The sequence below is a fragment of the Cebus imitator genome, unplaced genomic scaffold (assembly GCF_001604975.1).
Source record: "Cebus imitator isolate Cc_AM_T3 unplaced genomic scaffold, Cebus_imitator-1.0 Scaffold47, whole genome shotgun sequence".
Taxonomy (NCBI): Eukaryota; Metazoa; Chordata; class Mammalia; order Primates; family Cebidae; genus Cebus; species Cebus imitator.
The window spans coordinates 2419080-2446894 of NW_016107362.1; the positions used below are offsets into that span (position 1 = coordinate 2419080).

At 36.6% G+C, this 27815-nt stretch overlaps 1 protein-coding gene across 1 annotated transcript in view; it reads right to left on the bottom strand.

Moving 5' to 3' along the window:
- Positions 1-27815, bottom strand: part of NWD2 (NACHT and WD repeat domain containing 2) — a 200580-nt gene that overhangs the window by 65311 nt on the left and 107454 nt on the right. The window contains exon 3 of the mRNA XM_017527301.2: positions 25761-25877. Coding sequence (XP_017382790.1) covers positions 25761-25877 — 117 coding nt within the window. The remainder of the gene's footprint in view (positions 1-25760; positions 25878-27815) is intronic.

Sequence of the window (27815 nt, forward strand, 5' to 3'; positions counted from 1 at the left end):
ATAAAATTGAACTTAAACTTGTCCATAAAGATGACTGTCATATGTCTTTTATTTCAATTCAGACATCAATATAGGAAAACAGAATAACAGAACATTTAAAATTTTCCAAATCAAAGTCACTCTTAATATTCTGTGAAGTGGTTGTTGGCAGGGGAGTGGAGCAGACACACACAGGAACCTAACTAGGGGTGGGTGGGATATGGGTGGATGAAGGGCATAGAGAACCATGTAATATGTTCTTAATCATAACCAAAATTAGGCTTAGAATTCTATTTTTTAATTATAAGAAGTTCTAATCTAAAATGTTTAAACATTAATTTTTAATTGACAAATAATAATTATGTATATGATATGCTGTTTTGCTACATGTGTCAATGTAGAATGATTAAATGAGGCTCATTAAAAAAAATCCATTACTTCACATACTAGTTTTTGTGGTGAAACATTTTAAAATGTTTTAAAGTTGTTTTAAGTTATTTAAACTTATTAAACTTATAATACATTTAAATTATTTAAACTTACACACTTTTATTCAAACTTATTTAAAATTATTAACTATTTTAAGTTATTTCATTTTGAAGATGTCTTTCCTCCTAAAGTTTTATAACAACTTTGGTCTGACAGTGAAAATAATAAGAAAAAAATTATGTGGACATTTGCAGGTCTTTATAAAGCCTTATCAATGAATTTCATTTTTTAATTTTACTAAGCTAAACATTGGGTTATATTTTTGAAAAGAATTATCTTCTCTTTCATTGCAAAGAGAAGGAAGGGAGTGGGCACTTCTCCATTTGCTGCAATGCTGTGGGGTTGCTCCATCTTTGCCCATCAAATCACATGGTGAGTGGGGTAGTCATTACTTTTGCATCTGCCCTTGAGTTTAGCCTATTTGGCACTGGCCTGTTATTGAGTCTGCCCTCAAGAAAGTGGTCAGCAAACAGTTAAAACTCTAAAAGCTGCCCTTGAGAACCTAAATTTGAGTATTTCTAAGAATTCTGCACTAAGAAAATGATAAAATGTTTCAGAGGCTAGATGGAATCATGACATCTCATATCACAAAATGTTCTTTGGAATTTGAGTAATTTTTACATTCAGCCCAATACGGTAGATATGTATTCCTAACACATGAGGCTTTATGATAGGTACTTGGGACAAAGGATTAAGATAAAAATTCCTCCTGAGAATTCACAGTCTACTGTGGGAGAATAACAAGCTCATCCAAAACTCTAATATAAGCATAGATAGAGGGCCATGTGACTGACATGAAAGCATGGACCAATATTTTAAAAAGTCACCATGTTTTAGACTATTTGTGCACTAAACACTTTGCAAATATTAATACTGACAATAAACATGAAGTATTAATCTCAAATAGTATTATCAATAAAGAAGAGGAAATGGAGGTTCAATGAGATTAAGGTTTGTAGGATCAGGATTGGCCTAGGTTTCTAGAAATGGCTAGGAACTTTTCATGTTAGCCTTTGAGAACAACAATATGTCTAGTATAACCATGTTCCACCTCCTACAAGCTGGAAGTATTCATCTTGCTCTAGAGCCTCTGACAAAAAAGAGAGACTGTGTTCTTAACCATTAGCTGTGTTGCTTTCTCTGAGGCAGGAATTAATAAAAATTTCCAATGACTGATAATCATGTGAAAATATTTCTAAATGTTATTGGTAGCCAAAAAATGTGAAATAAATATGATATCCCTTCTTTCAGCTATCTAGTTTAATTTACAAATGTTTGAAATAGTGATGCTATTCAGAGCTGATGATATTGCTCTGAATATTGATGGGCATTTTCATTTTCTCTGGGTAGAAACACATATTGCAAAATCCTTCCAGGAAACAAGCAGAGAATCAAGATGGTTCACAAGTATTCATAATCTTTGACCTAGTAATTTTGCATTACTAGGTCTGTATTAATGTTAAATTCATTAATATTTATAAAAAACACTTGACAATGACCTATATATCTAAAAAAGGGAATGTTTATATATATGAAATAGTTCATTCAATTGCTAAAATATCATACACTTATTATAATCATGATTTCAAAGCATATTATTGGAAAATACTTTATGACAAAATACTGGAAACAAATTCTCTAAAGACACAGTATAATGCAATGGTTTAAGAGTGAATTCTAGAGTAAGCCCACCTAAGTTTATACTTCACCTGTGTGACTGCTTACTCGGCAACCTTGGGCAAGTAAGTCATTGAATCTTTCTGTGTGTCAGTCTCTTCATCAGGAAAAAACAGGTTATAATAATAATGCCTATGGCAGAAGATTCTTAATGAAGTTAAATAAAAACATACAGATAAGCAGTTAGCACAGGGCCTGGGATATTTAAAATATTACTTAAAATATTAATGGTAATAAGTGATGAATGATGAGATTATAGGTGATTGTTATATATTCTTTATAATCATTTGCATATCCAAATTCCTTTCAATAAGCATTAATTTTACATTGGGCATGACTATAAAAATGGCAAAGTTGGTTATATCGGGTTTGGGAGTCAGGATTATGTTAGTTTAAAAAATGAGTAAGGTAAGTTTTACACTTTTGCTTGTCTTCACAATGGAACCATTTATTTGGCATGGGAATACCTTCTTTGAAAGCACAGAAGATTATACAGGTAGAACCATCTTGCCCATGCTTTGGAAGAGAAAGGAGGCTCATTTTCGGAAGTTATGCTGTGATAAATTTTGTTACAACTTTGTTACCAGTTTATCCAGATTTCCTTGAAGCTACTTTAGTAATTAACACATCTCAGAAAAGCATTCATATCATTCAGTTTAGAAACTCTCTCAGCACAGAGTTTTACATAGTATTTTCTCATAATTTGAAAAGTTTTCTTGTAATGTCTATAAAACACTATATATGTAATTTAGATGCATGCAGTCAGTGCTATGTATTAGTATTGTTGCTGTTATTATTTCTTATTTCTATATCTGTGGCGAAATAACTTTTATTCCTAATTTGCTTCTATATATTTTTATTTCATTAGATTCATCGAAACTTTGTTTTTACTAGTAAAAATCATTTGTCCAGACTTTTCTTCCACTTATTTTTGCTTTTGACCTTAGTATTTTCCTGTCTTCCCTGAAAATACCTGTAATTCTAGGATTAAATTTCCATTCTCTGTCATCTTATTCCTTTTTCCATATCTTTCTGCATATCAAGAAACCATCTCATGTTTATTCTCTATATCATTGACTTGATTTTTATTGTGTTAGTTCTATCCTTTGTCTTCCCTGCAGTCCATCTGTATTAGTCTGTTTTTCATTGCTATAAATGAATATGCAAGGCTGGGTAATTTGTAAAGAGGGCTTTTTTTTTTTTGGTTCCTTGTTCTGTAGGCTGTACAAGAAGCATGTCACCAGCATCTGCTTCTGGTTAGGACCTCAGGAAGCTTTTACTCATGGTGGAAGACAAAAGGGGGTTTATGAGGGATCCACCCCATGACCCAACACCTCCCACTGGGCCCATCTCCAGTATTGGGGATCACATTTCAACATGATTTGGAGGGGACAGGCAACCAAACTGTATCACCACCCATCCCTACCATTTAGCTGTCTTTTCACATTGGTCTGTTCTCTCCACATGGTTTTCAGTCTCCAGTTTTCTGCATGCTACTGAGATATCAAAATGTTTTCTAAAGTTTTTTTGTTTCCTATAGCAAACTCTTTTCAGATATATTTAGTTCATCTTTCTTCATCTGTAAAACATTTTCTAAAAGTTTTAGAAATCCAAACTCAATGTTTGTAGTATACCAGATGTCTGGTTGCCCTTTTGTCCTGATCTCTGACCATTTAGGTGGTGGTCAGCTCTTCTCCACCTGTTGCTGGAGAACAAACTGATGCCCTTTCTCCTAATTCAGAAGCCAGTGTCAAATAGATATTTAGTAGATTGAATTGGGTCTTCCACCCATCACTGTTGCTAATTCTCTAAACATCTCTAGCGATGAGGCATATGAATATTTAGAATTCCTATAATGCAGTGCTATTAAGGTATTACAAACCAGTAATGGGTAATCAGTAATACCTAGGCCAAGTTACAGTAAGGTGCTAAACCTGTGTTATATTCCTTGTTTATGGTAACCCACAGCCCTTGAATTTGTACTGATTGAGCTTTGACAACCCTTTTAGAAAGCTGTGTATATACAGCAATGAACAGTTGCCTGGTGTACTTCTTGATACTGGATATTTAGGCAAAGGGTAGGTAATGGTAACAAGGTGAGAATGAAGCAACTCTTATCAAGTGGAAAGGAAAATATTTACAGAGAGAGTAGTTATGACCATGAACCTCACAGTCAATCTGCCTGGCTTCAAATCCCGAGTGCCTGTTTCCTTACCTGCAAAACGGAAGTAATATTAGCTCCTACCTCATTAGTGCTATTGTGAGGTTACATGAATTACTATATGCAAAATGCAGAATAGCACCTGGGACATGCACAATGCAAAGTAAATGTCTGCTATTATTGTCCACAGTTTGTGAATCTTATTTTAACCCTATATATCTTAAAAATAGTTGTTTCCTCCTTGATTTAGTCTTGATTTTAGCATTGTGAATTTTCTTTGCATTGTATCTTCACAGTTCAATATGAAGCCAGGAGAAGCAATACTGCATAGGACAGTCAGAGGGCATTCACAAGTCTGTATCCTTTAATTCACTTTCTCCCCAAGGATTAGAGAGATAATAGCTTTTACAGGAGACTGAGAAAGATGAACTAATAATTCCTAAAAATGAACAGAGCTTTCTATGCTGCACAGCACACTGACATGTAGGTGTGACTTAAGATAGGTGGCCCTAGGTCTGGGAACTAAAGGGAAAGAATGACAAACATGGATTGGAAATGGGGGAAGGGTGGAAGTCAGGAATGCTACCCCTTGACTTTGACATACATGAAAAAAAATCATATTAAAATGTTGAGTTATTAGTAGATGCCAATATTCCAAACGGAATTTGAGACCCATTGGTCCAGATAACTTTGTAGGCTGAAATGAACATATCTGCATTCAGAGAAAGCAAAAGCTGTGTGATAACAAATTGAAAGACAACAGTATAGAGTGATTAATATGTAAATTCTAGCACCAGACTACCTGGGTTCATGAATTACAGTGCTCCTTACTATACTAGCTGTGTGTTCCAGCAAGAAACAGAAATCATTTTTTTTCAGTTATTACCTCATTTGTACCATGGTTATAACAATAGAAACTTTCTCATAAATTACTAGGAAGGGTAAATGAATGAATCCACATAAAGTACTCAGAATACAGCTTAAGTATTCCATTTATGTTTTATATATTTATATAGATCCTTAACTCACCAAGTGTAAGGTGTCAGCCATTCAATAAATTTAAGTGTGTTTAGTTTTAATATAGTGTTGAGGTAGAGACAAGTAAAATGAGATACAAATAGAAAGCTACTTAAATATACAATAATTATTGAGACAAAACTTAATTTCATCTAACAATGACTTAAAGATTCCATCATAGCATGTTTTCAATATACTACATAAAAATGATACTAATTGCCTTAAATACACCATATTTCAAGAAACAGGAATGACTTCTTGATCTAAAATTCATTTGCATTCCCCTTTTCACACTTTAGAAGTGTTTATACCATGAATACAGCTCTGCTTCACTCCAGAAAAAAATAGTTAAAACAAAAAGTTTGCCATTGTAAAGTTTATTTCTTTGCATTAGAAAACTTTTAGGGAAAAGCTGTCGTGCACTGCAGGGCAAAATTAGAGCCTGATTACATATTTTAACATTTTCTCCAGGGGAATAAAAAGTAGAAGACATTAGCTCAGTCCATTGGTCTGCGATACGGAAAAAGAGAATTGGGTGAGACACTTGGTAACCTCAGGTAAACAAGAGTCAATTGTGTCAGCAATAATTATTGATTACACATGGTAAAGTAGGAAAAATGAAGCCTCTTGCCTTAATTTCCTGAGAAACTTCAACAGATTTAATTAAAATAAGAGCAAAGTCATTTCATATCATTGCTAAAAATTAACAGGCACAGCTTTGTTTTTTGAACTTTGCTAAAGAAACTCTTCAATAGTTTTAGCCATCTAGTAAAAGCAAACTAGAAAACTGGTTATGATTAGTAAGAAAGATGTACTTGTTGCTTAACATATTGAACTTCTGGTTTGGCTTGGTGGCCCGTGCCTGTAATCCTAGCACTTTGGGAGGCCAAGGCAGGTGGATCACCTGAGGTCAGCAGTTAGAGACAAGCCTGGCCAGCATGATGAAACCCTGTCTTTATTAAAAATACAAAATTAGCCAGGCATGGTGGTGCACACCTGTAATCCCAGCTGCTTGGGAGGTGGAGGCAGGAGAATTGCTTGAGCTCGGGAGGCGGTGGTTGCAGGGAGCTGAGATCACACCACTGCACTCCAGCCTGGGCGACAGACTGAGACTCCGTTTCATAAAAGAAAAAAGAAAAAGAAATTGAACTTCTTTGGCAAACAATTTGCCTTCTGTAAGTTTAACCTGGCTTATTCCAGATTGGTTTAATGTGTGGATGTATGTAAGCAAGTGTGGTGGTCTGTGTGGGGTACCAAGCCCCTAGATGTACTGATACTGTATGAGTTTCCACATTAAAAACAGATTAAAAAGCAAACACGAACTAAATTTAGTTTGTAGGCTTGTTCTTTTCAGATAAGCAACAAAATGAAGCATAGTTAAGGCTAGCATTCATATTTTATCATCAACCTTTAGCCTCATCACTTCTCTTGTCTTGAAGAAATGAGGTACAGAGGTAGATATGACAACTAATCTAGATTCTTCAAAAGCATATCTCATCTGATATGTTTTGGAGAAAGTTGAGTCCAGTACTTCGCTGAGACTGCTATAGGCAATTAAGATACAACTGCTTCCCTGCTGTTGGTTAATCAGGGTCACCTCCATATTTATAACTGATTCAAGCTGAAGACCAATTAATATCCATTTTCACAGGAACATCATTCAAACCTCCTTTCAAATGCTTCTTCCAAGGCTCAGCAAAAATCCACAAAGATGCTCCCATTTTGGGGCAAGCAAATAATTTTACTATTAAGGGAAAGTATTGCGGTCAATCCATTGGCAGAAAGGGATACATTTTAAGTTATATATTATATTGCTGGTGGTATATAAATATTCCAGTCCAAATATTATGCAGCCATCAAAAACGATGAGTTTGTGTCCTTTGTAGGGACATGAATGAATCTGGAAAGCATCATTCTCAGCAAACTGACACAAGAGCAGAAGATCAAACACCGCATTTTCTCACTCATAGGCAGGTGTTGAACAATGAGAACACATGGACACAGGGAGGGGAGCACTTGGGTCTGTTGGGGGGAAATAGGGGAGGGTCAGTGGGGGGTGGGGAGTTGGGGAGAGATAGCATGGGGAGAAATGCCAGATATAGGTGATGGGGAGGAAGGCAGCAAATCACATTGCCACGTGTGTACCTATACAACAATTTTGCATGTTCTTCACATGTACCCCAAAACCTAAAATGCAACGAAATAAATTAAAATATATATATATATATATATATAAATAAATATTCCAGTCCAGAAATATTAATCTTAAGTATAGGTTTGAAAATCCTTAAATATTCATTACTAAAAATACATATTTTTGTATAACAATAGGCAAGTGTAAATGCTGAACTAAGCAGAAATAAGCAGAGATTCTCTATTCTCAAGTCTAAATTTAACAGTTAAAACTATTATTTCTTCCATAATCTGAGACCTCATGTGTAATTAAGACAAAATAATATATTTAAGTTGCCTCAAACTATTCAGTTCAGATCTGCAGAATGGCTATGCAGGTAGTTTCACAATTGTGGCAAAACTGCAAAGCAGTGAGGAGCAATAATAATCCTACAATTCTATCTGCATATCCAGCACAGATGCTAAAGAACAGAACAAAAACGAGTGAGGAAGCTCTTGGTACTTTGGGGGCTGCTATGTACCGCTAATAATACAGAAAGGGTCATAAAATGGAGGAGTTCCACAAGGCCATCCCATATCTGTGTGTATTTCTAAACTGGGAGGAGAATACCTACTTTCACCGCCCACTTTCAGCACATGCTGTGCAGATTTCCAAGCAGGGAAGAGAATCTTTGACCTCCACTCTCAGCATTTTCTGTGCACATTTGCAAGCTGGGAAGAGAATACCTACGTTGAGCCCCCAGCTTTTGCATTTTCTTTGCATTTGACCTATGACATCACACATTTAGAAAATTACTCCTTCCTTGATTGTTTAAAAAAGGAGAGTGTAAACCAATACAGAAAGTGTTCGTTGAATTTTGATGGTCCACACTGATTTTATGATTCAAATTATTTCTTATTCACTCTTGGTTACCAATTTTACTCTCCTCCCATACCAGCCAAGATGGAAACAAAGTATACAAAACCCTCATGTAAGCCAAATACCACATGTTCTCACTTATAAGTGAGAGCTAAATAATATATACACATGGACATAGAGGCAGGGAAGGGTGGGCGAAGGGTGAGGGATGGGAAATTATTTGATGAGTACAACGTACACTATTCAGGTGATGGTTACATTAAAAGCCCATACTACACCATTAGACTATATATATCCATGTACCAAAAACTGCACTTATATGCCTTAAATTTATTTTTAAAAAACACACATATTGTGAGAAAAAGAAAATATTATTCATTCTTTCTGGTTAATATAGATTTTTTTCATCAAATAATTACCTTTCATAAATTTTGGATCATAGGTTTCTCCACAACATGTGTTTCAGTGGGTATATTTAAGTATCTACAATGGTGTAATGGAAGGAAAAGCTAATACCCTGGGTATCAGCATAATCACCTCAGACTCATCCTTCTCCTTCAGCCCCCACTGAAACAGTCAACAACTTCTTACCAATTCTGTCTCTGAAATATCTCTAATCTATGCCCACCTCTCTATTTCACCTCCTAAGCCCATCAGGGTATCTTCACTTGGATCATGACATTAGCTGGGTTGCTAGTTAGGTCTCTTGTCTCTAGCTTCTTGAACTCATCGCCTTTTGTTACAAATCTCAACAGGATGTCCTCCTCACTGCTAATAAGCTTAAGCTGAAATTTAACTTCCAAGATCTGGCCTCAAATTACATTTCTTGCCTCATGTTCTACAATGCCCTATCACTAACCCTATATTCTACCTTCATTCAGGAACTGCTGGTCTCTGAACAATCAGGGTACCTTCATCTCCCCTGCCCTAGATTTAGGGATGGAAAGCTCTTAGTCCTTCCAACCTTACTGTAAATACCATTTCTTCAGGAGGTCTTTTGTGACACACAGAATCAGAACAAATCAGTTTCTCCATTTGGTTTCCATAACACCTAACTAATATTATATTATCTCACTTATCAAACAGTATTATATTTAACTGTACACACACCTCTGTCTGTTTAAGTGGGTGCTAAGAGGACAGGGGTAGTATATGACTTACCATTAGCTCAGAAAACATAGCACAGTCTTACATATGATAGGCACTTTAAAAATTTGCCTGTGTTTTACTGGAAAACAATGTAAAATATGCATTTCTAGAAGCATATTGAGACTTTAGGTTAGTTGGAGATAGCAGATCTAGACCTTGCATTATAATTAGATGCTGGGTAAATGCAAGGGGAGAAAAATTAAGAAGCCTTTGTTGTTTTTACAATTTGCATTTATGGCATTTTCATGCACAGATTTTGGCAGCTTAGAGTTTCTCAGTCCAGGGAAATCAGATGAAAAAGTCCAAGTTTTGGCTGACGCAATCTCAATAAAGCCTTCGGCGACACAGCTTCCTTCCCTACCAGAGAGAAGTATATCACACACTAGGCTAGTGATTATGTTATCTGAGTCAATGAAGTGTATGTGAGAAAATGCCACTAAGAAAACTGGAACAGGACATAGTAGTTCAATCCCTGTACATCTGTAGATAAAGAACAGATAGGAAGAAAAGGACTTGGGTTCTAGACTTCATCATAGCTTCCAATTAAACCATTTAGCGTCTGTTAGTAGGAATAATGTTGGCTTTGGAATTAAAGAGACTTAGACTGAAATCCTGGCTCTTATTTCTTACTAGGTAGACATCAAGGAAATTGTAGAAATCACCTGTCACAGCATTTTCACTGAAAGAAATGGAAAAATAACTGCCCCATGGGCTGATATAAGAGGAAAAAAGCTCAACACAGCACCTACTGTATTTTAGGCATTCAGAAAATAAAAATTCCCTTCACTTCTTTGGGTTTCAATTTTACCTGCATATAATCAAGATTTATTTAGTTACTAGATAATCTTGAGGCTCTTTCCAGCTCTAAAATCCTATCATTTATTTATCCTTAGATGAACAAATAGCACTGAGAATTTGTAGAAGTGTTTTAAAAGCTGTTATACGCTGATGAATATTGCCTTTTCCTTTTAATTGCTTTGGGTTTAATTCTCCCTTTTTTTCTCCTTTTTTCAGATGGACACTAAAATCATTAATTTTCAAATTCTCATCTTTTATAATTATATAAATTTCAAATTATGGGTTTCTATTTTTTCAGTGTTTAGAATATTTGAAATTTGTATAGTCAAATCCACAAGTTTTTGATATGGTTTTCATATTAGTGCAGTTCAAAATATTTTTAGATTTCCCTTGTGATTTTTCTACTTTGACCCATAGTTTATTTAGAATGGTGTTAACTTTCACATACTTGGACATGTTTAGTCATTTTTCAGTTATTTTTTCATTTTTAATTCCACTGAGGTCAGAGCACAAGTTTAGTATGACTTCAACCCTTTGAAATTTGTTGAGACTATATGGATGGATTATCCTTTGTACTTTTAGCCAATGTTCTGTGTAATTGAAAAAAGGTATATTCTGCAGTTATTGAATGTGACATTCTATAAATGTTAATTAGGTCATGTTATAAATCATGTAATTCAAATCTACATACTTACGGATTTGCTTTCTACCTCTCTTCGATGTGGGAAGACATTTGTAAATATCTCCAATTATGACTGTAGATTTGTCTATTTCTCCTTTTAGTCAAGATTTTTATATTTTGAAGCCACGTTATTAGGTGCATACAAATACAGAAATATTACATTTTCTGTTGAATTTTTTCATTATGAAACATCTTACTTTACCTTCTTAACTTAAAGCCTACTATATGAAATTGATGTAATTTTCTTTTGGTTAGTCTTTTATAGCATATCTATATCTATATCTATACTTCTATCATTTTACTCTTAACCAATTTATGCTGTTTCCTTCAAAGGGAACTCTTGCAAACAGCATACAGTCGAACCTGTATTTAATTGGAAGGTTTAGATTACTTACAGTGAATAACAAAGCTGGGTTTAAGCTGGCATCTTTCTACTTGTTCCATCTATTCTTTAGTCTCGCTTTTAAAATTAGTCATATTTTCTTGATTCTTTGCATGTCTTGTAATTTTCATTGTATTCTGAGCTTCATATTTAAAAGAATGGTTAATAGGGGTCCCTTTCCTATGTTAGACTGATAGGGCAATGAGAGGCTTATCGTCACATTCCCACTCATAGGGATGGAGTTTTAGATTCAGCTTACTTTGAATTGAATTAAAATGCCTCAAAGGCAACACCTGTTAAATGTTTGTGCTACATTCTAGTGGGCTTTGTCTCCGGTACACCAAGATATTATTGGAGACTTTATTCTGCCTTGCCATCACAGCTTCCTAACCTCCCACGTTGCCCAGTGCTCAGCAAATACCTCATGGAGAAAACTCCCCATGATTTTGGGGTTCCGCTATCTATAAAGTCAGCTTACCAAGAACTGACTCGTTTCTTTCTGGAAATTGAATGTGTCTAATCACCTTTGTCTTCACAGCCCTACTATCTTTTAAAAAATATGATGTTTATATTTTGCCTTTTAAAAAAGTTGTTGCTGGCCTACTTAGAAGTCCTCTGGACTACAGCTATAAAAGTGAACATTCTTCTTTACCAATTAAATTATAAAGAGACTGAGTACTCTCTCATTCACTTTTTCTCCATAATTCTTTTTATTATATAAAAATATGCTATCTTACACCAACTAAACTTAAGCTATGGAAATAGCTTATATATTAGTAAAAGTTTACTGTGGAAATACTTAATATATTAGCAATAATTAATTCAGTGGCCCTCTTGGCTTTTACCAATTAAATATTGTTGAGAAGAAAACTAGTTTTCAATGTTTGCCCATGCTAAAACTCTTTTAGTGATATCAAGAATTTCGGAGATATGGTAACTAGTTGATTTCGACTGGACAAACATTTTTGTAAGTAAAGAAATCTTTGTTTCACTGGACTATATGAGCAAAATACCTGGAAAATCTGAGGATTTCAATTTTTATTTAAATTAAATTTGTAAGAAAAATCTTTTTAAACTCGATTGTTTAGTTTAGGTGACTTTCCAGTTCAAACTGACGAGTATTTTCCCATTTTAAAATACATTTTGGGCCAGGTGCAGTGGCTCACGCCTGAAATCCTAGCACTTTGGGAGGCTGAGGCAGATGGATCATGAGGTCAGGAGATTGAGACCATCCTGGACAACATGGTGAAACCCTGTCTCTACTAAAATTCAAAAAATTAGCTGGGTGTGGTGGCACACTCCTGTAGTCCCAGCTACTTGGGAGGCTGGGGCAGGAGAATTGCTTGAACCTAGGAGGCAGAGGTTGCAGTGAGCCGAGATTGGGCCACTGTACTCCAGCCTGGTGACAGAGTAAGACTCTGTCTCAAAAATAAAATAAAAATAAAATAAAATACATTTTGGTTGGTAGAACTGTACTTATAAAGGTTAGAACTAAATGATACAACCCCCACCCCCTGTACTTTAATTAAAATACAAATGAAAATTAAGTACTTATTTTAATTTTTCATGTGTGTATTTTGTTTTGTATACCTAAAATGATAAAGCAAACATATTAGAATATGGATAAATGTGAAATATTTTCCAAAGCTAAGTGGTTTAAAAAATACTGTAATTCTTTTAAATGATTTAAGAAATCTTACTATATAGTTTTCTTTTACTGAAAATTATTTAAAGAAACTAAACTATAAGGAGACAAAATTTAACTTCAAATAGAGTGGTGAGAAGGTAATAAGGAACTCACCTATATGCTATAAGTTTGAGTAGTGTCACTCAATGTCATACAAACATAGAATGTCAGTCTGCCAGTTACAGCTAAAAAGTTTGTCTTGTCTTTACTCTTCTGCCTAGTGAAAAAATAAACTTGCTGAATAACAACAGATTTCACAGTTCAATTCCTTAAGTTGTCATATTTTCAGTTTAAAATATGGCCCAGTTCAAAATGTAGCTGTCTGGGCTTCTTTCTTCTCCCTTTGTGCATACTGGACTTAGAGTCCACTGCCAGGAGCTGCCTGTGGTGGGTATGAGCATGACCTGTTCTCTGCTCCCTGCTAGCTGTGCCACTGATAGGTGTGTGTGTGTGTGTGTGTGTGTGTGTGTGTGTGTGTGTGAAAATGGAGGTAGAAGTCTGCTTTGATATCTGCTTACACTCAAGCAACAATGGTAATATGCCTGTTCTTTTGGTCTCTGCTGCTTCTTTACCCAATGTTGATAGATTGTGTTTGCTTATGTATGTGTGATCTCATAGCCCCATTGAGGATGCTATGAGGGTGTTGGCTCACTGAGATCTCAGAGAGTTGACAAAGCATACTTCAGGCAAGATTCCTTTTGTCCTGATTCTAAGACATGGAACACTCCTCTAAATGCGAAGTCATGGAAGAACCTCTTACTGGCCTCTGTTAGTGGTAATTGGTGCTCCTCTTATTGCAGGCATGGTATCAGGCTTGGCTGTCCTAGGGTTGTCTGCCAATGCTTCTCCCACAGCAAATTTCCACCTTATTCACACTACGAATTGAGGAACCTTAGTGAGATGGTATGAGCATCCCCCCAGGGATGGCACATGCATGGTGGGGTGGGGACAGATTCTTTAATACTGTAACTAAGCTTTTCAAACTCTATTGCTCAAGACAGCAGAGCATAAGCTGTCTTCTTTTTTATATATAATTTCAAACTTTATTTTAGATTCAGGGCATACATGTGCTGGTTTGTTACCTGGGTGTATTATGTGATGCTGAGATTTGAGATACGATTGATCCCATCACTCAGGTGCTCAGCATTGTACCCAACAGTTTTTCAACCCTTTCCCCCTCCCTCATTCCCTGTGCCACTGATGGCAGCATGTGTGTGTGTGGTTGAGTAGTCCCCAGTTTCTATTGTTACCATCTTTATGTCCATGAGTACCCAATTTTTGGTTCCCACTTAAAAGTGAAAACATGTGGTATTTGTTTTTCTGTTCCTGAGTTAATTCACTTAGGAAAATGGCTTCCAGTTTCACCCATGTTGCTACAAAGAATATAATTTCATCCTTCTCTATGGATGTGTAGTATTCCATGGTGTTTATGTACCACATTTTCTTTATCCAATCCACTAGACATGGACACCTAGGTTGATTCTGTGTCTTTGCTATTGTGCTGTGATGAACATGTGAGTGCATGTGTCTTTTTGGTAGAAAGACTTATTTTATTTTTAATATATACCCAGTCATGGAATTTCTGGGTTGAATGGTAGTTCTAAGTTCTTTCAGAAATCTCCAAACTGCTTTTCACACAGTGGCTGAACTAATTTACATTTCCATCAACAGTATATAATCATTCCCTTTTCCCTACAGCCTCACCAGCATCTGTTGTTGTTTGAGTTTTTAATAATAGTCATCCTGACTAGTGTGAGATGGTATTAGTGTTGTTGAGCATTTTTTTCATATATTTGTGGGCCACTTGTATGTCTTCTCTTGAGAAGTGCCTGTTCATATATTTTGCCCATTTTTTAATGAGTTTTTTTTTTTTTTTTTGATTTCTATACATTTGTCTGTTGTACAGTTTGTGAACATTTTCTCCCATTCTGTATGTTGCTGGTTCACTCTGTTGATAGTTTCTTTTGCTGTTCGGAAGCTCTTTAGTTTTATTAGGTACCACTTGTCAATTTTTTTGTTGTTGTTGCAGTTGTTTTTGAGGACTTACTAATAAATTATTTCCCAAGGCAGATGTCCAGAATGATATTTCCTAGGTTTTCTTCTGGGATTCTAATAGTTTGAGGTCTTACATGTAAATCTTTAATTGATCTTGAGTTAATTTTTATATATAGTGAAGGATAGGGGTCCAATTTCATTCTTCTCCATATGGCTAGACAGCTATCCCAATATAATTTATTGGATAGAATACCTTTCCCCATTGCTTATTTGTGTCAACTTTGTTGAAGATTAGATGACTGTAGGTGTGCAGGTTTATTTCTGGGTTCTCCATTTTGTTCCAATTGTCTATGTGTCTGTTTTTGTACCAGTACCATGCTGTTTGAGTTACTGTAGCCTTACAGCATAGCTTGAAGTTGGGTAATGTGATGCCTTCAGCTTTGTTCTTTTTGGTTACCATTGCTTTGGCTATTCACACTATTTTTTGATTCCATATAAATTTTAGGATAGTTTTTTCTACTTCTGTGAAAAACAACATTGGTAATTTGATACAAATAGCATTAAATCTATATATTGCTTTGGATGCATGGATATTTTAATGAATTGATTCTTCCAATCCAGAAGCATGGATTGTTTTCCCATTTGTTTGTATCATCTGTGATTTCTTTTGGCAGTGTTTTGTAGTTCTCCTTGTAGAGATCTTTCACTTCCTTGGTGAGATGTGTTTCTAGGTATTTGAATTTTTTGTGGCTATTGTAAATAGAATTGCATTCTTGATTTATTTGGCTTTCAGCCTGAATGTTATGGATGTATAGAAATGTTACTCATTTTTCTACATAGATTTTGTATCCTGAAACTCTACTGAAGTTGTTTATCAGTTCTGGGAGCCCTTTGGAAGTCTTTATGATATCCTAGCTATAGAATCACATCACACATGAAGAGAGACAGTTTTACTTCTTCTTTTCCTGTTCGATGCCTTTATATATATATATATATATATATATATATATATATATTTAAAATTGCATTTTAGGTTCTGGGGTACATGTAAAGAACCATGTGGCTTGCTGCCCCCATCCCCATAACCTATATCTGGCATTTCTCCCTATGTTATCCCTCCCCAACTCCCTACCCCCCACTGTCCCTCCCCTAGTCCTCCCTCGCAGACCCCAGTGTGTGATGCTCCCCTCCCTGTGTCCATGTGTTCTCATCGTTCAACACCTGCCTATGAGTGAGAACATTTAGTGTTTGATTTTCTGTTCCTGTGTCAGTTTGCTGAGAATGACAGTTTTCAGGTTCACCCACGTCCCTACAAAGGACACAAACTTATCTTTTTTTTTACGGCTGCATAGTATTCCATGGTGTATATGTGCCACATTTTCCCTGTCCAGTATATCATCGATGGGCATTTGAGTTGGTTCCAAGTCTTTGCTATTATGAACAGTGCTGCAACGAACATACATGTGCATGCGTCCTTACAATAGAATGATTTGTAATCCTTTGGATATATACCCAGTAATGGGATTGCTGGGTCAAATGGAATTTCTATTTCTAGGTCCTTGAGGAATCACCACACTGTCTTCCACAATGGTTGAACTAATTTACACTCCCACCAACAGTGTAAAAATGTTCTTATTCCTCCACATCCTCTCCAGCATCTGTTGTCTACAGATTTTTTAATGATCACCATTCTAACTGTCGTGAGATGGCATCTCAATGTGGTTTTGATTTGCATTTCTCTAATGACCAGTGATGATGAGCATTTTTTCATATGTTTCTTGGCCTCATATATGTCTTCTTTTGAAAAGTGTCTGTTCACATCCTTTGCCCATTTTTGAATGGTTTTTTTTTCCTTGTAAATCTGCTTTAGTTCTTTGTAGATTTTGGATATAAGTCCTTTGTCAGATGGGTAGATTGCAAAAATTTTTTCCCATTCTGTTGGTTGCCAGTTCATTCTAATGATTGTTCCTTTTGCTGTGCAGAAGCTCTGCAGTTTAATTAGATCCCATTTGTCTATTTTGGCTTTTGTTGCCAAAGCTTTTGGTGTTTTAGTTATGAAGTCTTTGCCTATGCTTATGTCCTCAATGGTTTTGCCTAGGTTTTCTTCTAGAGTTTTTATGGTTTAAGTCTTTAATCCATCTGGAGTTAATTTTAGTGTAAGGTGTCAGGAAGGGGTCCAGTTTCTGCTTTCTGCACATGGCTAGCCAGTTTTCCCAACACCATTAATTAAACAGGGCATCCTTTCCCCACTGCTTGTTTTTGTCAGGTTTGTCAAAGATCACATGGTTGTAGATGTGTGGTGTTGCCTCTGAGGCCTCTGTTCTGTTCCATTGGTCTATATCTCTGTTTTGGTACCAGTACCATGCTGTTTTGATTACTGTAGCCTTATAGCATAGTTTTAAGTCAGGTAGTGTGATGCCTCCAACTTTGTTCTTTTTGCTTAGAATTGACTTGACTATGCGGGCTCTCTTTTGGTTCCATATGAAGTTTAAGGTGTTTTTTTTCCAGTTCTGTGAAGAAGGTCACTGGTAGCTTGCTGGGGATAGTGTTCAATCTATAAATTACTTTGGGCAATATGGCCATTTTCATGATACTGATTCTTCCTAACCATGAGCATGGAATGTTTCCACAACTGTTTGTGCCCTCTCTTATTTTGTTGAGCAGTGGTTTGTAGTTCTCCTTGAAGAGGTCTTTTATATCCCTGGTTAGTCATATTCCTAGGTATTTTATTCTCTTGGTAGCAATTGAATGGCAGTTCATTCTTGATTTGGCTCTCTTTAAGTCTCTTAGTGGTGTATAGGAATGCTTGTGATTTTTGCACATTGATTTTGTATCCTGAGACTTTGCTGAAGTTGCTTATCAGTTTAAGGAGATTTTGGGCTGAGGCAATAGGGTCTTGTAAATATACAATCATGTCATCTGCAAATAGAGACAATTTGAGTACCTCCTTTCCTAATTGAATGCCCTTTATTTCTTTTTCTTGCTGATTGCTCTCGCTAGAACTTCCAATACTATACTGAATATAGTGGTGAGAGAGGGCATCCTTGTCTAGTGCCAGATTTCAAAGGGAATGCTTCCAGTTTTTGACCATTCACTATGATATTGGCTGTGGGTTTGTTGTAGATAGCTTTTATTATTTTGAGATATGTTCCGTTGATACCTAGTTTATTGAGAGTTTTTAGCATAAAGGACTGTTGAATTTTGTCAAAGGCCTCTGCATCTACTGAGATAATCATGTGGTTTTTGTCATTGGTTCTGTTTATGTGCCAAATTATGTTTATAGACTTGTTTATGTTGAACCAGCCTTGCATCCTGGGGATGAAGCCTACTTGATCGTGACGGATAAGCTTTTTGACGTGCTGTTGCAGCTGGTTTGCCAGTATTTTATTGAAGATTTTTGCATCTATGTTCATCATGGATATTGGCCTGAAATTTTCTTTTCTTGTTGAGTCTTTGCTGGGTTTTGGTATCAGGATGATGTTGGTCTCATAAAATGATTTGGGGAGGAGTCCCTCTTTTTGGATTGTTTGAATAGCTTCAGAAGGAGTGGTACCAGCTCCTCTTTGTATGTCTGGCAGAATTTGGCTGTGAACCCATCTGGATCTGGTCTTTTTTTGGTTAGTAAGCTATTAACTGCTGCCGCAACTTCAGCCCTATGTTATTGGTCTATTCAGGGTTTCACCTTCTTTCTGGTTTAGGCTTGGGAGGGTGTAAGTGTCCAGGAATTTATCAATTTCTTCCAGGTTTACTGGTTTATGTGCCTAGAGTTGTTTGTAGTAATTCTCTGATGGTGGTTTGTAATTCTCTGATGGTGGAATATGAGGTGATATCCCCTTTATCGTTTTTTATTGCATCTATTCGATTATTCTCTCTTTTCTTTTTTATTAGTCTGGATAGTGGTCTTTTTGTCGATCTTTTCAAAAAACCAGCTGATGGATTTATTGATTTTTAAAAAAATTTGTTTTACTTTAGGTGCATACTATATCTGGCATTTCTCCCCATGTTATCCCCCCTCACCCCCCACCTCCATTGTCTCTCCCCTACCACCCCAACTGTCCCCTGTGTGTGATGTTCCTCTCCCTGAGTCCACGTGTTCTTCTTGTTCAACACCCACCTATGAGTGAGAACATACAGTGCTTGGCTTTCTGTTCTTGGGTCAGTTTGCTGGGAATGATGGTTTCCAGATTCATCCAAGTCCCTACAAAGGACATGAACTCATCGTTTTTTATGGCTGTGTAGTATTCTATGGTGTATATGTGCTACATTTTCTTTGTCCATTCTATCACTGATGGGCATTTGGGATGGTTTCAGGACTTTGCTATTGTACACAGGGCTGCATTTTGTGTCTCTATCTCCTTCAGTTCTGCTCTGATCTTAATTATTTCTTGTCTTCTGCTAGCTTTTGAGTTTTTTATCTTGCTCCTCTAGCTCTTTCAATTTTGATGATCGGGTAACGATTTTAGATCTTTCCTTGCTTCTCATGTGGGCATTTACTGCTATAAATTTTCCTCTAGACACTGCTTTAAATGTGTCTCAGAGATTCTGGTACATTGTGTCTTCATTCTCATTGGTTTCAAAGAACATTTTTATTTCTGCCTTCATGCCATTGTTTATCCAGTCAACATTCAAGAGCCAGTTGTTCAGTTTCCATTAAGTTGTGTGGTTCTGAGTTAGTTTCTGAATTCTGAGTTCTAATTTGATTGCACTGTGGTCTGACAGATTGTTTGTTATGATTTCCATTCTTTTGCATTTGCTGAGGAGTGATTTACTTCCAATTACATGGTCAATTTTAGAGTAGGCGTGATGCGGTGCTGAGAAGAATGTATATTCTGTGGATTTGGGGTGGAGGGTTCTGTAAATGTCTATTAAGTTTGCTTGGTACAGGTCTGAGTTCAAGTCCTGAATATCCTTGTTAATTTTCTGTCTCACTGATCTGTCTAATATTGACAGTGGAGTGTTAAAGTTTCATATTTCTTGGAGGCTTTGTTCATTTCTTTTTACTCTTTTTTTCTCTAATCTTGCCTTCTCATTTTATTTCATTGAGTTGATCTTCAATCTCTGATATCCTTTCTTCTGCTTGGTCAATTCAGCTATTGAAACTTGTGTATGCTTCATGAAGTTCTCGTGTTGTGTTTTCCAGCTCCATCAATTCATTTATATTCCTCTCTAAGCTGTTTATTCTGGTTAACATTTCGTCAAACCTTTTTTCAAGGTTCTTAGTTTCTTTGCATTGGGTTAGAACATGATCTTTTAGCTCAAGAGAAGTTTATTACCCACCTTCTGAAGCTTGTTTCTGTCAATTCATCAGACTCATTCTCCATCCAGCATTGTTCCCTTGCTGGTGAGGAGTTGTGATCCCTTGGAGGAGGAGAGGCAGTCTGGTTTTGGGTATTTTCATCCTTTTTCTGCTGGTTTCTTCCCATGTTTGTGGATTTATCTACCTGTGGTCTCTGTGGTTGGTGACTTTTCAGATGGGGTCTCTGAGTGGACATCCTTTTTATTGCTGATGAAGTTATTTCTTTCTGTTTTTTAGTTTTCCTTCTAACAGTCAGGCCCCCCTGCTGTAGGTCTACTCCAGACCCTGCTTGCCTGGGGATCACCTGCAGTTGCTGCAGAACACTAAGGGTTACTGCTAGTTTCTTCTTCTGTTATCTTTGTTCCAGAAGGAAACCTGCTAAATGTCAGCCTCAGCTCTCCTTTATGAAGTCTCTGGTTACAGGGGGGTTGGGGAGCTCCTTGAGGAAACAGTATGTCCCTTATAGGAGCTCAAGTGCTGAGCTGTTGAATCAGCCTTGCATCCCAGAAATTAAACCTACTTGATCATGGTGACTTAACTTTTTAAGTACTGCTGGATCTGATTTCCTAGTATTTTGTTCAGAATTTCCGCATCTACATTCACCAGGAATAACTGCCTGTAGTTTTCTTTTTTTCCACTGTGTCTTTGCCAGGTTTTGTCTTTTATCAGGTATTAGGGTGATGCTGGTTTTTAAGAATGAGTTTGGGAGCAGTCCCTTCTCCTTAAGTTTTTGGAATAGTTTCACTATAATAGGTATCAGCTCTGCTGTGTACATCTGGTAGAATTTGTCGTGAATGTATCTGGTTCTGGGCTTTTTTTTTTTTGGTTGGTAGGTTTATTACTGATTCAGTTTTGGATCTCAATATTGGTTTGCTTAGGGTTTCAATTTCTTCTTGATTCAATATGGGGAGATTTTGCTTCCAGGAATTTGTCCATTTCCTCTATATTTTCTAGTTTGTGTGCTCAGTTGTGTTTATAATAGTCCCTGAGGATCTTCTGTAATTCTGTGTGATCAGTTGTAATGTCACCTTTGTTTTTTCTGAAGGAAGTCACCTACTTCTATCAACTTCTGCCATGAGGCAGGCCTGTATTCATGGTCCAGGATCAATGCTCCAACTCTGTGAGCAATTTTTTCAGATACTCCACATTTGGAGGGGTGACAAAAAGAAAGCCCCCTCTTCCCTATAAATATGCACCATGGAGAAGGGTGGGGATGAGATAATGAGAGAATTAGAATCACATGACCTCTGATCTCTCCAAAAGGTCATATTCCTCTTCCTCTACAAAAGGATTTTCTATGGACTAGGGACTGTGACAAATAGGTGGGAGAGATTCTGTTGAACCTTCCACACTTTGCAAAGGCTGAAGCAATTTTTTACGCCTAAAAGGTGATGAACATGATTTGTTACTCAGCTGTGAGTTGTCTCCCTGCTAGGAGCTGCCCTGGTCAGAATCCTTCCCTGGGGATAAGTAAAGCTTTTAGTCAGTAAATATCAGTAAATTAATATCTAGAAAAATAAAATATGTATGTACCATATATGTCTACATTTTATTAATACACAAATAAGAATGAATTAAAATCCTTTAACATTTGACTGAATGAAGCCTTAATACTTTTTACATTTAGATTATCAACATTTTTAAAGGGAAAAATTATAATAGCACATAAATGCCTAATATAAAAGAAAACTTTTTATTCTCATTTGAAAACAGCTTAAATCACAGTTTAAGTTATTTGGTCTAAAATTACTGGTTGTTAGCCTGTTATGGGTTTACAAATAACTCATACATATAGCATCACATTTGGTCCCCACAACAAACCTTTGAAATTGATTCAAAATTTACTTTTAGTTTTCTGTTATTATTTTCCCATATTTGTAAATGTGATTATTAAAGCACAACTAAGTTAGTGACTTGTTCCCTCAGAACTTGCCCCCAGGTCTCTCACTTGATTGTAAAATGAAAATTTTGGGCTCTTCCCATTGCACTTGCCTGCCTCTATGCATTTATTCAAATGTTGTTTTTCTCAGTAAGATGATGTATGCTTTACAATATGTCTCCCAAACTAGTCCTCTGAGAGCAGGACCAGACACACGTCCAGGCCTTGTCACTCTAGCACCCTCATCTCTTTGTGGCCACAAACACGTGTAAAACAGCTGTCCAGAATTACAGCACAGCTTGCATGTCCGTTGGAACCTCAGGCCATTATCTAAATGACAACTCTTAGGAAATGAAGTTGAAAAAGGCCAAGCACGAACAATACTGAAGACCAAGTTCCCTTTGGGCCTCAATTCCCTGGGTGTTTAAAAGGAAAGCACCGTCTGGTCCTAAATTTATTTGGATCTAACATAAAGGCTAAAGTCTGTGAAGCCTTTGAAGATATAAAAACATTATTTTCATTCAGCAGTAGTGAATTTCCTTGCCAAAGACTTCAGCATTAAGGGAAGTATTATGCTAAGCTCTGCATCCCACAGGGGTCATCCTGACTTCTAGAAATATCCACCAGGGAGCACTGGGCAAGGAAACTGGAGCTTAAAAGCAACACACATGCCAGTAGTTACCATAGTTACAACAGGAAAGGCCATAAGAGGTGTACTTTTTTTTTTTTCTATAAGCAGTGAGACATAAGCCTTGTATAATTTAGGATCACTGGGGTGAATAATCCTAGCTTTATCTGCAGGGTTTTATCATGGTTTCCTGAGTTTAAACATGTAACGGGGGAGCAGAAGAAGGGATAAATGATTTGTTTATGCTCAATAAAGATGTTGCTGCTGTTCTGTCAGCTAACCTTTACTCTTAGGACTTATACAAACTTGCAAAGTCTTTAAATTATTTATTCTCCTACCAGCAAATTATTAGAATTCAGAGTCATGTCTAATTTTAGTTAGCTTAGGTATGGTACTAGATGGGGTTATATAATGGGGAGAACATCTCTCTCGTTCCTAAATTTCTGAGGCTGGATTATTGTAGAACTATGGAGATCACAGTAATGAGATTTCCCGGGACATTCCCATGGTGGGTTATGCTTCCCAAATCTGGCTTTCTAAGCATAATGGAATCTGGCCTAACCTGTCTTCCAATATTTAGATCTCTTCGATAGTACCCTGTCAGAGTAGTCTGTGTTCTTCACTTCAATGAAAACTTTTTTGGTGCTGCATCATTACAGTTTGAGCCAGGTGACTTCATTTTAGACAGCTGTGACAGATAACACAACAAGAAACAATGAACACTTTTTAATGGGTTACTATATGTGAAATAGTATAAAAGCACTTAAAATTTCATTTGATTCTTAGAATGACCCAATAAGGTAGATAACTATTATTATCACTTCCACTTTACAGACAAAAACTAAGGCTTAGAATAGTGAAGCAACTCCTGCAGTGCCACACAGCTATGAAATGTCAAGTCAGAACCCAGATACTGGACCCCAAAACTTGAGAGAAAGCTCTATCCTTTAACTTCTTCACCCAAAGCTGAAATCCACTTCCTAGTTCTATCCTCCAATGGCCCCTGGAAAAAAAAAATCTCTTCCACTACTTGCTCTTCAGATATTTAACACAACTTTCAGGCCTCTTTTATAGAATTCTTTTCAGGCTACAGGACACTGTTTTAGGTGTTCATTCCCCAAAACCCCTAAACCATGTATTTTTCTCATTTGGCTTATTGCAGTAGCTCTCTAAAGCTCTGCCTGCTCTGTCCCCTATTCTTCACCCAGCAGCCAAGGCTGTCCTTAAAATACAAGTCAAATCACCTCATTCTTCTGCTCAAAACATTTCTTCAGGTTTTCCTGTCACTCAAATTGAAACCTTAGTAGTCCATTTGAAGATTAAAGAATTTTCTTACTAAAATTACCTTTCCAAAATTGATGATTCCCAATTATGCTGAGCCGTAACTGTAGTCTTCTTACTCTTAAAGACTACAAGGCCCCATGATACGTCCTCTACATCCCACTCCCTCCTCCCTATTCATACTTGTTCCAGGCACAGAGGCCTGCTTGCTGTTCCCTGAACATGCCAGCCCTCCTTCCTGGAGTGTCTGACCTGGAATATCCACATCTGGTTCTTTCCTCCTCCTCTTACCATCTTCCCTTCAGAGTCACCTTATAAGTGAGGCCTTCTCTGGCTACGTTATCTTAAGTAGCAAATCTCTCCACTCACTGGTATTCTCTCTTCTTTCATTTCTGTATTTTTCTCCATAGCACCTATCACCATCTGACTTACTGTTTATCTTACATATTTGGTTTTTGCCTGCGTCTTCCACCCACATTAGAATGTAAGCTCCAGGAAGGCAGGACATTTTAACTTCTTAGTTCAATTCTAAGGTTGAATAATAAGGAACTGGCCCACAAAATAACAATTTCGTATGGGTCAACCGACCATACCCCCAGCACTAAGAGGAGCCCTTGGCACACAGTAGCACTCAAGTGGCTGGTGAGTAAACAACTTATCTATATATGGAATACTACAAATATTATATGATACAGCCTTTATATACTTCACTAGCCTGGGTAAGAAATTTACCATCAGCTGGTCAAATTTCTGATATCATCTCAGTAGATCTTCCTAATCCTATGCGGAGCCAAATATAGATGGATATGCAAGTGAATATTAAGAACACTTTTGCTGACATATTGAACCTAGTTTTTAACAGGATGATGTGATTTTTTTTCATAGCACTCACTAGTAATTTTAACACTCATCTGTCAGTTTTAGAGCAACCTAGGTCCAAAGGGGCAACTTCCCTATCGATTGGTAGGATCTGTTTGGATTCAAGATAAGACTTTCTTAAGCTAAATTAAGGCAATGATTTTGCACAGTCACCTGCCATAGGATGACCTATTTATCTTACTACCACTGTGCTTACACAGAGGAGTGAGTATTCTTCAGAAAATAATGAATTAGTAATAATGTTCCACTTGAAATATCTGCTGTTATTTAGCTTATAATGAACATGTAGCTGAAAATCATTGTAGAAACAAACTTTGTCACAGGGCATCATTTGCTACTGGCAGATGAGACGTAGTATGTTTGATTTACTTTAACAACGTTTCAGCCACTTTGTTAAAAAAAATCCCAGAAATTCTAGTGTTAGGAAATAGAAACACTATGATGGAATATCTTATACAATAAGATAAGAAAACCTAGGATAATTATTGTAGGTCTGAAAGGGTAATCCTTATTGTTGATCAAAGGGTGTTGTAGAAATTCCTGTCAAACCCAAGTCATCCCTTGGATTACCATTTCCAATTATTCACTGTTAATTTGTAGCACTTCTTATGGAAAGTTGAAGTTTTTTTTCTCACACATTGAGAGCCAAGAGACAGCTTAAAATGTTTAAATAAACATAAAAACTTCTTTTTCCTCCTCATTTAAAAAGCCCCTTACAAATCACAAATCAGCAAGAATTCTCACATTCATCTAAAAGCTAATATAAAGCATTAGTTTTTTTATACCCACAACAAAACATGGACCTGCAGAAGTTTTCAAGCAATCCTCCAGCAGTTTCATGCGGGTCTTCTGGAGCTCTGGGCTGTCCCAGTCATCTTCTTCCACTCCCCAGTACAGATCTATGACCTGGGGACAAATGGATGAAGCAGCATTAGTTTACCTGCAGGGTTTGTTCTTATTTACAATGTCAAGCTAATGTGACTTTTAAATTTGTCTTTGCAGCATGTTTTCTCTTACAGAAGGAAAATGATTTTTAAGATCCATTTAAAGAGATTTTTCACTCTATGATGGGTTGTGAAAGAACATGATAATTTCTTATTGTGTTTCTGATTATATTGCTGACTTGGGCCCAGAGAAAATGAAATGCTAACTGTTGAAGGCTTTCGAGCCTGGGATTTTGTTGTCTTGAATTGGTAACAGAATTTTAAGGTCTGAAGCAGCTGGGATAAGGTTACCATAAAATTTAAGACAATTAAATCACTATATGTATATAATGTTACCATATGTATTAATATGAGGAAAACCATAATGGACATTACCATATACTGATTTCAAGTCACACATCTACATTTCTTAAAAAAAAAAAAAAAAAAGAAAGCCCTCTCATTGTCACACTTTATCATATGAGGACAGATATTTTGCTTATGTCTGTTTTATCTGTAAGCAGTTTGGCTTTCATCAATATATATCTGAAAAACATGTACTGGCAAAAATGAAAGGTATGCCTTACAGAAAAGTGAGGATAATAGGATCCTCTATCTCCCTACTTCAAAGACTACTAAAGAAGATTCTGGCAGTCTATAACAAACTTTGACAAGTTCACTCTTTGAAAAGTGCTGTGGAGAGCATCATGGATTTCATTACCTTCACTCAACTGCTATCTGCATAAAGTAAACGTTCCCAATTGTAGCTTTGAAAATGTCTTTTCCTTTCCTTGCTTCTCATAGGCAGAAACAAGACCCTCCCACTCTTTTCCTCCTGCTTACATGACATTTGGTGAGATGAAAACTCAGAGTATGGGTCTTCCCTTGTGGTCCCAGCAGATCCTGGGGACTTTGTGCAAGTCCCATTTCTTGTCTATGGGCCCCCACAGATCTGGCTTGTCCAGATCTTTGTCTAAACGTATTTGAGTTTTTAGAAGGCTAACAGATAAATGCTAACTCTTTAAAAAATATTCTCATGGCCCATTCCATGGGTTTTATCATATATGAAAATATCAGCACTGATTTTGGGGCTCTTCCCTTTAATCTGTCTTACCAAGTTTAATCACACATTATGAAGAAAGGGGACATCAAAGAAGGCAACTTCATTATCCAGTTTGAAGGCCTCTAAGTGGGATACTTAAAAGAAAGTATAAATTAGTAAAAATTTAAAAAATCAGTTCTTCAAGTGCTCAGTAGCTCCATACTGGTTCTCATGTTGGAGAGAGGAGAAACAGAGTATTTCATATCATAGTAAGTTCCACTGGATAGAGCTGTAAATTACTGAGCTTCAGAAGAGCGCAGAAATCACCTAGTAATAAAAGAACAGAATAGGGCTATAAAATAGTCTAATTTGATAAATAATGGATAGCCCATGATGACTTGCAAAGGGTAATGCTTCCAGAAAATGAAAAGGTAAAGAAAACATTTATGGCTTATCTGTTGTTAATCTTTCTGGGTGTTTTACATGCTACAGAGTACCTTTTGATAAATTAATATCCTGCCACATGGGGATTTGTGTCTAATGTTTTAAATACAAAAGATGAACTTTTCCACCTCACCATTCTTGGGAAGGATATCCCCAGAGCTGCTGCAAATGCTGAGAAAGTGTCTCCCTCAGTGGAAATAGAATAACCTTCATATGGTACTCTGGTCTCCTGTCCTGAGGAGGACAATAATGAGGGAATGTGTTCTCTTTCTGGGTCCATAACAAGGAGTAGTTTTAAGGGCAAGAATTTCCCAGCACCGTGTTCCCTCCCATCTCTCTCCATCAGGGAGATTTAACAGTTTATGTTTAAATTTCGTGGGTGCAGGAAGAAACTAAGAGTCAATCTCCCCAGCAGAAGTTTAAAGGAAGTCCTTT